At 33.6% G+C, this 13,277-nt stretch overlaps 1 protein-coding gene across 2 annotated transcripts; it reads right to left on the reverse strand.

Annotated features, from left to right (window-relative positions):
• Positions 1–885: 885 nt before the first annotated feature.
• On the reverse strand, positions 886–9,878 carry LOC106066036 (N(G),N(G)-dimethylarginine dimethylaminohydrolase 1-like). 2 transcript variants are annotated; one of them, XM_013225007.2, is made up of 6 exons: positions 9,554–9,878; positions 8,527–8,629; positions 7,577–7,776; positions 6,387–6,518; positions 4,931–5,077; positions 3,371–3,512 (listed from the first exon to the last, which is right to left on the reverse strand). In XM_013225007.2, the coding sequence occupies exons 1-5, from the start codon at positions 9,833–9,835 to the stop codon at positions 4,934–4,936; spliced, it is 861 nt and encodes a 286-aa protein (XP_013080461.2). In that variant the 5' UTR covers positions 9,836–9,878; the 3' UTR covers positions 3,371–3,512; positions 4,931–4,933. The 2 variants fall into 2 exon arrangements, with proteins under 2 accessions (XP_013080460.2, XP_013080461.2); XM_013225006.2 differs by lacking the exon at positions 4,931–5,077 and having other exon boundaries at positions 886–3,512; positions 9,554–9,876.
• Positions 9,879–13,277: the final 3,399 nt, after the last annotated feature.

Below are 13,277 nucleotides of genomic sequence, written 5' to 3' on the forward strand. Positions count from 1 at the left end.
ACGAAATGTAACGTCCCGCACTCTGTCCTTCTCTTTCTAGTATCCACATTTTTTTTTTCAGTTTTTCACCCCGCGCATCGCAATCTTTAGATTCGATTTAGAAAGATCAGCTTTATAACGCCATTCCAGTCACACATAAATACATATGCTTTTAGCCCTTGAATTCTAGTTGGGCCTATCAATTGTATTTATCTGCTCCCCCCCCCCCCCCTTTACTACCTCCCTCCCCGAACAGACAAAAGTTAGTCCTACATACAATCTCTGACTTTGATTCGGCTTCTCAATATCCTACATACAATCTCTGACTTTTCTTCAGCTTCTCAATATCCTACATACAATCTCTGACTTTTCTTCAGCTTCTCAATATCCTACATACAATCTCTGACTTTTCTTCAGCTTCTCAATATCCTACATACAATCTCTGACTTTTCTTCAGCTTCTCAATATCCTGCATACAATCTCTGACTTTTCTTCAGCTTCTCAATATCCTACATACAATCTCTAACTTTTCTTCAGCTTCTCAATATCCTACATACAATCTCTGACTTTTCTTCAGCTTCTCAATATCCTACATACAATCTCTGACTTTTCTTCGGCTTCTCAAGATTCAATCTACTCTTTATTGCTTTTCAAACCTAACCCCATACCTCACTCAAACACCCACTTTCGCACTTTTTGGCCTTGTTTTTTTTTTTTTTTCAAAGACATTCTTTAACATCCTTTAGCATCCTCCAATTGATAGACCCTTCATCACACACTTCTCAGCTATAAATCTATATATAGCATCAATTTTTAGTTTTAACCCTATTTTGCATCTTTTAATCATAAGCAGGCCTAACAGACTCTAGTGAATGTCAACACTTAAGTAAATGATCAGCACATAAATACAATGTTTTTACATTTTGTGTTTATTCAGCAAAGAAATGATACTAAAAAAAAAAGCTGTTCTGTAGAGCATGATATACAATGTAGTCATGAAGATTATGAATGATCAGACATTTTAAAACAAATTCACAAATGACTAAATACAAACCTTTCAAGTCCCCCAATGTATTCAGAAAGAAAAATAACAACATGACAAGTAAAAAGAAAAAAAAAAGCTCAAATATAAACTATAATGGTGATAAGCACAACATTAACATTTTTGGCTGACATTGTTTTTAGACATTGTGCTTTATATGCCAGATTTTATTCCCATTTTCAGCTAATAATAATAACAGACATTTCATGAGTGAAATGTAAAAGGAAAAGTGGAATGTTATTAACACACAAGAGCTAAATGCCTTCTACAAGCTGGCAGTTCTCCCTAATGTGCTGGTTTGATGTCTTTTAAAAGAATGATTCCCTCTCAAACATTTGTTTCACTTTAAATATTTTTAGTAAAGCAACTAAGGGCAAATATAGAATGTACCAGATATCAGATGCACACCAGGTGTTTAATGTTTAAGTATGCATACAGCCACTCAGAAATAGATGTAATTAAATATCCAGATATGTCTGCATTTTTTATAGTTAAGCGCCAAAAAAAAAATGAATTTGAAAATATGTAAAGATCTAAAATTCAAGTACAAAAATTAATGTTAATGAGGTTTTCTATAAGACAATATCTTTACAATGTAAACAGTAATCTTTACGTAAGAAAATGAAACAGCTGTTGAGATTATGAAGCGTCAATGATAAACTGCTATGAGATGGACATGTTGTATGACCACATTGAATTAGAAGGTCAAGGTCATCATGATCTTTATTCTACATAGGTGGCGCCGAGACATCAATATCATCAAGTTGAAAAAAGATGGATTGGAAAATAAATGAAAACAAAAAAATACAAGTAAATGTTTACATCAAATTCCTTTTTTTTTTTTTGTAAAATTGTATAATTAACAATAAAAATTCTCACTTTATAAAATGTTTGTAAGCTACCTGTACTCAAATAAATTTAAATATTCTACGTAACCATAAATGTCCAGGTTTGTACTGATTTAAAAAAAAATAAATAAATAAAAAACGTTATTCATTATGTATATTATAAAAAAAAAAAAGCATTTTACATTGTATGTCAAACTAAGTGAATTTTTTGTTCAGAATATTATTATTTACTATTCTATTTTCCATTTCATTAAATAGCTTTAAAAAAAAAAAAAAAAAAAAAGCATTGGGCAAAATAACGTCAGTTTGATCATCACAATTCAATTTATAACATCAATGTCCATTTCATGGAATGGGAAGAGGGAATTAGTTTTCAACTTTGACCTATTTACAAAAAACATTGTGCCAAAAATCTGGCCAAACAAACAAACATGGAAGAATGTGTAAGAATTTTGTTCACCCTGGTAGCATCAAATTATATAAATATACAAGATGTCTTTGAAGCCACTAAATACTCAGGTGAAATAAAATGTAGACATGGTGAAATGAAGTAAGCAAACAATCAAAAAACTATCTAAGCATACATTATATTGGTCGAGAGAAATACTGTAGACACTTAAACTGAACAAGTAAGTAAGAAGTAAAAGGAGAGCATTTTATTGACAAGATGAAATTCATAATTAACTGAAAAATTATTATCATTAACTAATTTAGATGTGAAAATGTACAGTTCAAAGTGTTAACATTACAGATTATTGAGCCATTTCTTTTTTTTTTACACGCTGGATGAGATTTTAAAAATTTAAGTCAATAATAATTCTGCCTAGTACTTGAAATACAGCACTATTCCTTAGACTTTGGACTCTTTTATTTTAGAATCGAAGAAACTATATCCTAGGCTAAACCTCAAGCTGGACAATTGCAACCATCCAATCATTATTGTAATTATGTCTAGAAATAAGTAAAAAAAAAATTACTTTGTATAGCTGAATGACAATACATTTTTCACCTAAGTTCACAATGGCTCACATTGACCTAGACCTGTAAGTAAATCTTACACTAGATCTGCGGGCCTCCAATAGAGGAGACTCAATATTGTACTACTAAACTATACTTTCAATATACTACAGGACATAAGCCTAAGCCCATCAGATTATAATAAATGCCTACATCAAGTAATACAAAAACTTCTTATATTTTGTATGAATAAAAATGTAAAAAAATACACATTCTAGAACTATATACATAGCATTAAAGACATAAGAAACATTCAACTATAATCGTTTTGCAAAAAAAAAATTTTTTTTTTAAAGAAAGAAAAATAAAGCAAGAGAGGATGACAGTTCTATATTTTATGTAGTGGCATTATACTCAAACGCAAATGCTGTTAAAGAACAGAGTGTAAAAGGGATCTAGCGTAACATGGTATAAATAAGATTTAGAAGCTATACAGTCTAGTGAGCATCTGAACGTTTCCACATGGTGAAGTAACCGAGGTCTTCATCTTGAATGTTGCTGATGATGCGCTTGGGGTTCCTGGTGCGGGTGATGAGGAGGGCCAAGCTGCCTATTGTCCCACCAACTTTAGAAAGCTCACTGAATTGTACATGATGCCTTGGCCACAGAATCTTTTCATCCAGTGCCTGTGGAGATAGTCATAAAATAACTTTTGGATCCAATATTTTTTTGAATAAATTTTAAATAGGTATGCTTAAAAAATCACAACTGTCAACTAGTGATATCTTCGTTACGTCTATGTTAAATATATATATTAGATTTGGCAAATAAATTTAAGATTTATTTATTTAGTTAATAACAGTTATTAAGCGATAGTCACATGAGAAAATATAGTAACATGAAGCTGAAATAATTTAAATGACAGATGGAATAACACAGACCCTCGATAGTTATTATAGGTAGTATTTTGGACTTGTGAGATTATTTAGTGACAGCGACAACAGAGAATGAATACCATAATTCATCTGTTACTGAACATATTAATTTTAAATCCTGACTTTTATTTCTTGTTGAGCTGTTGTGACGTAATTAAGCATTACAAGCCCTAAGTTAAATACAAATATAGTGAATATATAGGCATTGGTATTGTCTTCGAATACTGAAACACAAACTAAACACAAATGGGGAAGACTGGGAATTTTTTACCAGAGGGCAGAAGTTAAATCACTTTTAAAAAAAAAAAAAAAGGCAGAAATTTGTTAGTGTTAGTTCAATTCATGCAAATTCACAGCAACTAAACCAATTAAGATTTTCTCTTAAAATATCAAAAAGTAAAATAATATTTTAAAAAAGTTGTGATATAAAGCAACTGTAATAAAAAAAAATATTCAGATGAACAAATTCATGAACCTATTTAACAAAAAAATATTTTTTTAAAAAGCTTATATCAACTCATTCTGTCTGTCAGTCTGTCTGGTAAAAAGTGTGCACATGTTATTTCTCCCACACCCATTATCGAATCAAGCTGAAACTTCGCAATTATTAATTGACATAGACAAGACATGAATAAAAAAAAAAAAAAATTAGACAATAAATTACTGGTAATTCATTATTTTTTTTAATAGCAACAAGGGAAACTAATACTCCAGTATTCACATATATGGCTAAATTTGTCGGGTTTAGTCCACTTAAATAACTGTTAACGCTATTTCTCATTCATGCATTTTCCGATCAAGTTGATACTTTCAACACTTATTTATAGTACCTAACAAAACATGAATTATTAAACAAAAATACTCAAATCGTCAATTATTTGTAATTAATTATTCTGTTTGGTATCAAATATAAGGGAAATAACGTGTACATTATTGATAGATATAGTTTTAAGAACTGAGTTCTTCCCCTTTAGATAAGCTTTGTTTTTTTTTAAACAGGATTTTTTTTTTATTTTGATTGTTTATATATTTACTTTGAACTTAAAAAATAAATCTCACAGTTGAAAATATTCATTAAATTTGCAATAAACCAGAACTGCCTATACAACGGAGAGTCATAAAATCCAAAGCAAAGCATGCCTTTTTTTTTTTGTTTCTGTAAAACTTACAAGTCAAGCATAGACAATGTTTGTCTGGTTGCTCAGTTTTAACACCAACAAAGCCAGGCCTGTGATTCCACGCCCTTGGAAGGTCAGCTGGTTCATACTGACCTGCACCCGCTGAATCTCCTCACAGTCAATGAACTGGTCCAACATCTAGACAGACCCAAAAACATATGAAAGCACAGCAAAGGCTGTGGATAGAAGCCTTTAATGCTGCAAGGTGATGTTAGCATTCAGCATGCTGTTATCACTGACTTCCATTCTATGCTGTGAGCTCAACAGTGGAATCATGCGGTGAGCCCTTCTAGTCATTTTGTGCTTTAATTCAAGTCCACGGCAAAGCTTGTGCACATAAAAATCTAGCTCTCGTCAACATGCCACTATTTTCCTATCAGGTGAAGTGCAATCTACTTTCAGAGTGAAGCAGTGTGGGTGCTTTAAGGTTTTTTTTTAAAAAAAAAAAAACTAACTAAATAACCACCACATGCAATACATCAGTCAGTCATAATATCATATATTTAAAGTATGAAATTAAATTCATTCAGTCAAGTTATAAATTAAAATTATTCGATGCATTTAAATTCATTATCTTTTTTTAGCAATTAATTTATTCTGTAAGGAATATAAATGTATTTATTCATTCAAATTCAATGTGTCAGTACATTAGTCAGTCACAAAATCAAGTTTGTACTATGGAATCTAAAATACAGCATAAGAGAAGCAGTCATTCTAGTTAGAAATTGAATTATAAAGACAATGAGTAGCACTGGCCTATGAATGTGAGTTACATTTTCAAAATAATTGTCCATAACATAACTAAACAAAGCATTACATTTTTCATGTTACGAATAAAAATCTTGCACAGATCAATAAATATAATTGAGAAAAAGTTTAAAGATAATTGGAAAGTTAAATATTGGCTAAATTGATTAAATAACTGTACTTTTGTTTTTTACATAAAATAAAATTGTTAAGAGATAAGGCACATGCTATTATTTATAAATAATCAATATGTAATATTAAATATACATCTTTAAAACATTAGAACAAAAATTTAGGAGATATGACTCAGTAATATATGATTGGTTTAAATAATTAATAGAAAGCTGAAATAGACTCAATACCGGTTTGTAAATTTTACTGTTTTCAATAGAAGTACCCAGTACTGATATGTAGACCAGACAATCTTTATTAATCGAATTTACATTTAAAAAATAAACAATTTATATAAATAATTATTTATTCTCCATGAAATTTTTTCTACTTTTATTCTACAGCTCAACACTAGTAGTAATCACAAAATAAATTCTGTTTATTTTTTTTTTATAAAATAAAAAAAAAAATCTGACAAAGAAATTACAATTACCTTAAAAGCTACAAAATAAAAAATCTTTCAAAGAATAACGAAGATTCAATGAAATAATGTGTAAAAGAAAAATATATGTCAATAATCAGAACGTACGCCATAGCTTTTATCTCCCATCTCATTTCTGACATGGTGGATCAGGTGACCATTGACAAACAGCATGTCTGTGGCTAGGGTTGTATCCATCTGCATCACATTGTAGGGGTAGTCAGCTACATCTTGCATTTGCTAGAGTTCAAAATATCAGAACAGAAAAGTAAATGATAAAATAGTCCAGCGATCACGTTAAAAACAGTTTAACACTATTTGCCAGTGAACCAATCATAGGGAATGCAATTCACCTTGATTCCCAGCCTAGTACTTTATTAAAATATTGGCTTCAAAGGTTGTTGTCATGTAGCATTGGAAATTTTGGTCACACTATAACTGTTTTTGCGCAAACTGTATCTTCTTGTTCTACTTGTTAGAGGATGCTGTATTGAGGCCATAGTACTTGATTTATTGGACCTGTCTTTTAGGCTTTGCTTTCCTCTTGCATCTTCTAGGTTAGTGTTAGGGTTTGTTTGAATAATATATGTCAGAAATAGTTTTGACATTTGAGATTTTTATTTTTTAGATGTCAGTGCAAGTGCATGTGTTCTTTATTTTCAATAGGGGAGCTAGCTTGGGTTAGTGTTGTACTGTTGATTGCTTCAGCAATCTGATTAGTGTTGGTGGGCCAGTTTCGTGGCCAACAAGTGATTACTTGGGTGTGAGCATGTTTGCACTGTGATTGGCTTGTGAAACTGCAAGGTGCAGATTGATTAGTCTTTGTTCATATCATGAGCATCTTTTATATTTTATCAACAGCATGTGTAGTGATTACTCATATTTCCAATGTTTACAACATTGAAATTAACCATCATTTTCATCCCTTCAGTAGATTGTAAATATTTTATTTGTACCTCATTTTGGTCATTTATATATTGTTATATTTATTTATTCAATATTCACTTGTCATATTTCTAATTATTAGAATGTCAGGGGCTCAGGCAAATGAGACAAGGTTTAAAAATCAATGACAGTTGTCAAAGCCAGGGGTCTTAATGGTGATAAACTTCCACCATCTAAAAAACTCTCTTAAATGGTATGCATTTAAAAAAAAAAAAATCCAAGGCAAAAAAAAAAAGAGATCCCAATAATGTGCTATAAAGAAGAAACTGAGTGCATCCATTGTCTTTTGAGACAGAAAGAGTCATACTTTGTCAACTTAAAAATGTTTGGTAAATAAAAAAAAATTTACTAACCCTTAAAACTAACTGGACATCTGGACCAGGAGCTACTGCCATGACATTGCGGCCAGCCATGTTAAAAACATCTTTCAGGTGCAAAGCTTGACAGTTGGCAAAATTTACTTTGGAAACGGCATATTCAGGAAACGCTTCTGCCACTGCCTGGGCTCCAAAATCATTAGTCCTCTTTCCAACGCCAACAAAGATTTCTTTTCCTGTTCAGTTGTTTAAAAAAATATAGTTTTTAAAAAGTGGAAATAGCTTTTACTACCAATTTACAATGATACAAATCATCCTTAGTTTTCTATTACTCTTCCACAAAACTATGAGAAATATACTTTTTCAAAAGTAGAATTAACTTTTACAGAGGTGCAAATTATCCTTAGTTTATTACTCTTGGCAAACTCATTTTTATTCCTATACGTAAAAGACAGACAAATACAATTACCTTCAAAATATAATTTTTTGAATTTCTGAACAGTCCAGAATGAATAGATACAAATTGGATGATAACAAATAGTAGTTGAAATATAGTAAGGGACAGCACAATGACTAGCATCTCTTTTTACTATCTACAAATGTTACCTATTCAGATGGGAACACAGAAGAGTAGGCCTATAATGACACCAGGAAAAAACATTTATTAAATACATTCTAGCTCATTATACTTTGTCCAGTAGCAAAGTGTTCAACCACATTGCTACATTTTATCAAGAATAGTTTATTTACTGAAAATATTTGTTCATGTATTATTCCAGTTTGGGAAGTTCCTTCAGAAAAGACAGAACAGCAGGGGATGACAATGGGGGGAGGGGAGTCCAAACTTAGAACTATCATGACATAAGTCTAATGAATGTACCACTAGGCCACACAATATAGACAGAAGGTCTGTTAAACTATAAAAAAAAACAACTAAATGGATATCTTTAAATTGTAACTATTCATCATGATGCCATTTCTCTGACCTGTAAATAGAACATCTCCACCATCTAGTGTAGCCTTTGGGTTCTGAATCTCAACAACATTCATTTTTAGATCTCCCTTCAGAACTTTGCGTATTTCTCCTACCTGAAATAAAACAAAGTAATGGAATATAAACAAATGTAGACTATTTTGTTTATCTCACAAAGAGTTGTCCCTACAAAAAAAAGATTTAAGAAATAATGAACTAATAAGTTAAACAGTACATTGTATTCTTAATTATATAAGGGATTACCAGTTACACACAGGTCAGTTGTAATAAAACACTGCATTACACACACAAACTCACACCTATAAACTTATTACACAGTTATGGAAAAGCCAGGTTTCAATCATTATTTAAAGGAAAACTTGAGTGTTTTTCAAATCTGAAATTTTTTATTTAGATATTAGAAATATTTATATTTTATGAATTAACAAATTCTTCAAATCTTAGAAAAAAATGGGATTACAAGAAATTTGTTGTTTTTGGACTAAGTAACTAGAAACTTGACATAAATTTGGAGACCGTAGTGTATGTTTATTGTCCCTATAACTAGCGGAGGGCCCAAAAATAGACAAAAGGTACAAATTTAACAAAACGGGTAAACCCATTTTTACACTCTACTATCTCTAGTGAGTAGTGACTCTACTTTTGATCCGTAGCGGCGTAGTGAAATTTTTAAAAATGTGATGGGAACATTCTCCATGTTTAACAAAGATCTAAATTCAAACCAGTAAATCAGTATTACCAGAACTAAGACCTGCATGTCGCAGATCATAATTGGCTAGCCTAAAATCATAAATTTTAATTTTAAATCATAATTCATATAATCAATGATAATGATATTAGATATAAATCTATGATTATTATTTCTAGTCTAGATCTAGAGTCCCTAGAGAGTAGAGTCTAGATACTTTCCAGATTCTAGTCTAAAGAACTTGGAATCTAGATTTAGCAATCTTGATTTAGATCTAGATCTAGATCTTTATATTTATCTCTAGACTAGATCTATCTAAATTTAGGCCTACCTCTCCTTGTCTTGAAGAGTGACCAGGACGAGCTATCAGTGCAGTGTTACCGATCACAACTGCAGTATCATCAACAAAACAGCAGTCGGGGTAGTTTTCATCTTCTACAAGCTCAATTATATTGATGTCACAATTTTTTAGCACCTCCCTAATAGTTTCATATTCTTGCCTTGTTTTTTCTAAATCAAGTCCTTCTTGGTAATTGTCTGATCCGACACTGCGGTTTTTCAATGAGTTGGGAACGCGACAGATTATAGCAAAATTGTAGTGAAACGCTGCCATTTTGACCAAAACTTCCGTATTCGTCTCGCTTTCAAATACCGGTGTCAACAAATGGTGGACTGGATGTAACAGGTGATTCATCAAAAAAAAAAGGTGTGACACATCCCACTAAAGAGAAAAAGTTCCCTCCCCAAAAAACAAGATTTTTTTTACTGTTTTATTTATTTACTTATTTTGTTTTGTTTTTGGTGAACCATAATACCATAATTAGCACTGAGGCCAAGATCCAGTTCCTCCTCTATACAGTCATTGTCAAAAAGCCCACCTACGCTTCAAGACGTGGAAGGTTGATAAGAGACTAAACGCCGTGGCTCAACTGTGATGGCTGAACAGGATCCTAGGAATAACATACCGAGATAATGTTAACAATAGAGAAGTTCTTTTCTACAATGGGCATTCGCCCCCTTAAGGAATTGGTGACAAAAAGTCGTATTTGAGATTCATAAGATTCGTGGAACATTCAAAGTCCAAAGTCAGCCTTATCATGCAAGCCAAAACGATGAGAGCGAAAACAAGGCCGCCCACGTCTAACATATGGCATCGCACCATTTTAGAAGACCTAAAATCCGTAAGCGTCAGCTGGAAAGAGGCTATGTAAGTCGCCCAAGACCTATCTCTGCGGAGAAAGCTTGCGTCCTATGCTTCTCAAACTTTTACAACCAAACTTTTTTGTTCGCCACCCAGTTGGTTAGATAAGAGGTTTGGGGGAGCAACGCAAGTTCCTCCATAGATGTCCGTGACGAAGCCCCGGGCGCCAAGCGTTTTTCTGCATTTCTAGGCTTCAGAAACTTATTCTCCTGGCGACGACGCATTTTTTTTTCTAATGAAAGAAAGATTACAAGCCAAATAGAATGAAAGTAAGAAGTGTTTGGGCGGATTGATAATCAACTGTGAGAGACATTCGAGGCAGTAAGAGCATGTAAATTTGTAAAATGTTTGTAAAATGTTTTACATGTTTTGGATGGCAGCGGGCAGGGTATGAACCCAGAACCATCGAGAAGTCCGAACGAAAGTCCAGCGCGCATACCGCACTACCAAGCAGCCATCCAATGTAATGTCAGAAAGCGCAAACGTTTCCTGAGTAAAGTACCGCCATACTGTTGACGTCATTTGCGTGAACTTAAAATGCCCGCTACAAGACGACTGGCTGAATATTATTATTATAGCTTTTATATAGCGCTACTTTCATGCTTGTAGCATGCTCAGAGCGCTTTGGTCCAATCTCATTAGTGGACCAGTGGGGAGGGGGGGGGGAGGGGGTATCTAGGAGTTGGTTTTCCGTGCTGCCTTTAGGCGCTCACTAAACGCAACTCTGAACGAGTCGGGTGTCGAACCTCGAGTCCCCTTCTAGGTAGCCAAGACAAGCCAAGTTCAAGCGCACTTAGCCTCTCGACCACGGTCAAGGTCATTACATTGAATGGCTGCCTGGTAGGGGAGGGGGCGGCGACTTTTTAAGGACAAAATGTCTGTTGTTTTTGCATTGCAGTTTCTCTATATATGAGTTGCCTGCTAATCAAGTAAAAACCAAATGTGAAAGAGATTCAGTTAGGTGTTGTCTCTTCATCTTTCAAAATATTTACATTTCATTTTTTTGTTTGATCGATTCAAAATGTTCATTTTGAAGAAGACATTTCAATGCATCTTTAACAACGCAATCGTACATGGCACCCCCTTCCCATGCACCAGTTCTATCGTTTAGAAGACTAGTCGTAGGCCCTACCATCGAAATCATTTCTGAGCACCCCGCAATCATTGAGGATGTGTTCTACTGTCTCATCTTGCTAGTAGTAGAGTCGACATCTAGGATCGTGCATCTCTTGGATCTTAGCGAAGTATAGGCTCCTATCTAATTATTGTTCAGTAATATCCCTCCCCCCCCCAAAAAAAAAAAAAATTATCCAAGCACATACACTCTCCTTCGTTTATTAAGCTAGATGCAGGGGCGTAGCTAGGAATTTTCCATCCTTTGGGGGGGGGGGCGGGGCGCTTGACCTCTTTGAGGGCCCCTGCATTTTGCGTAATATTTAATAATTAATGTAAAAAAAAACCACTCAAGTGAGGGGCCCGGGGGATTTTCAAATTCTCCTCCCCACAGCCTAGCTACGCCACTGGCTAGTTGTTTATTGTCGGGCCATTGATACGAAAAATCGTAAAATACGCCCCACAAATTTGCTCCATAAATGGTCATCCATTAGTTATTTATAACAGTCCCCAGAATCATTATCATCATGTAAAGTTTACAAATCAGAATGTATCGAAAACTGAACACATGCATCACCTGTCCTCTGCCTACACACTAATTAGCAATGAAGAGACCAAACGATCCGCATTAATGTTTACAAGAGTAGCTTTTGAGTAAATGCCATCTTTCACGTTGGCCTACTGTATTTAGAGATAATGTTCCGCATATGTACAAAATGAGTTTGAAAGTGTATATGTATTCACTCTGCAGCTGTCTCTTGAGTTTTGAGGGTCAGGTACTTTTAATAAGACTCTTTCTGTCTTAGTTTCCTCAAGTTTTAAAATATGATTTTCTTTTTGTTTGCAAAGTCCCTTTCGTTTGTGCAAAGATTAGTAGAATAGAATAGGCCTACTATTACTGTTAAATAAAGCCAAGTGAACATTTGTTGAACAATAGACTGACGAGTTGGTATATTAGATTTTTGTTAACATTTTGAAGATGGCTAACCAAACATTTTGGGGGGGATATAGCGTAGAGAATTTGTACGGGAAAATGTAACGTAGAAAATGTGTACCACAACAGAGAAATAAGCTTGCTTTGACTTAGAGGCATTTTTCTCAAAAGGTAGAAACATCTAAAAGAGAATGGCGGTTTTTTTTTTGTTTGGGGGGGGGGGCAAATGATACTTATTGGCCCACGTTTGTTTCTTACTGATGTTTTAATGTGAATACCCGCATGTCTTATGTTGTACATAGACCAACCAATGAATTGGGCGCTTCGATGGGCCTAGAATTCCAAGAGTCTTTGACTCAAATCTGAAAACAATTACAAAGAGGGAATAGGGGATTTTTTTATTAGTTCTTCTTTGTAAGATTCAGTCCTTCTTTATGTCCTGATGTCTAGTAACCCGAGCTATTGATATTAAAGTGAAGAAAATTGTCATGTCCTGTGCTTTAAAGAAAGTGAACGCATACAGCGTCAATTTATTAAGAAGTGAACTCTTCTGCCAAAGTATTGTGCTGGAAGCATAACTTTTCAATGTGGGCTGCTAGGTCTTTCAAGTCGAACGACTATCTCATTTTGTTTTTATAGTTGTCCCTTTATAAGTATGTTACATCTACCATGATCTAGGTCACACTGCGGTTTGAAAGCCTTACGCTTATTTCAGTTTCAATACCCATAGATATAACCTATGTATTTCTAATTTACCAGGTGATACAACTCAACCGTAAGAAGAGAATACAGACAAAGTCTTGTCTT

This window comes from Biomphalaria glabrata, chromosome 9, assembly GCF_947242115.1.
Source record: "Biomphalaria glabrata chromosome 9, xgBioGlab47.1, whole genome shotgun sequence".
NCBI lineage: Eukaryota > Metazoa > Mollusca > Gastropoda > Planorbidae > Biomphalaria > Biomphalaria glabrata.

Coding starts and splice junctions, on each gene's coding strand:
- LOC106066036 (XM_013225006.2), bottom strand. CDS start 9,835: ATGGCAGCGTTTCACTACAATTTTGCTATAATCTGTCGCGTTCCCAAC. Junction 8,630..9,553: donor ACTCTTCAAGACAAGGAGAG/GTAGGCCTAAAT, acceptor GTTTTATTTCAG/GTAGGAGAAATACGCAAAGT. Junction 3,513..6,386: donor TGGGAGATAAAAGCTATGGC/GTACGTTCTGAT, acceptor CTATCTCCACAG/GCACTGGATGAAAAGATTCT.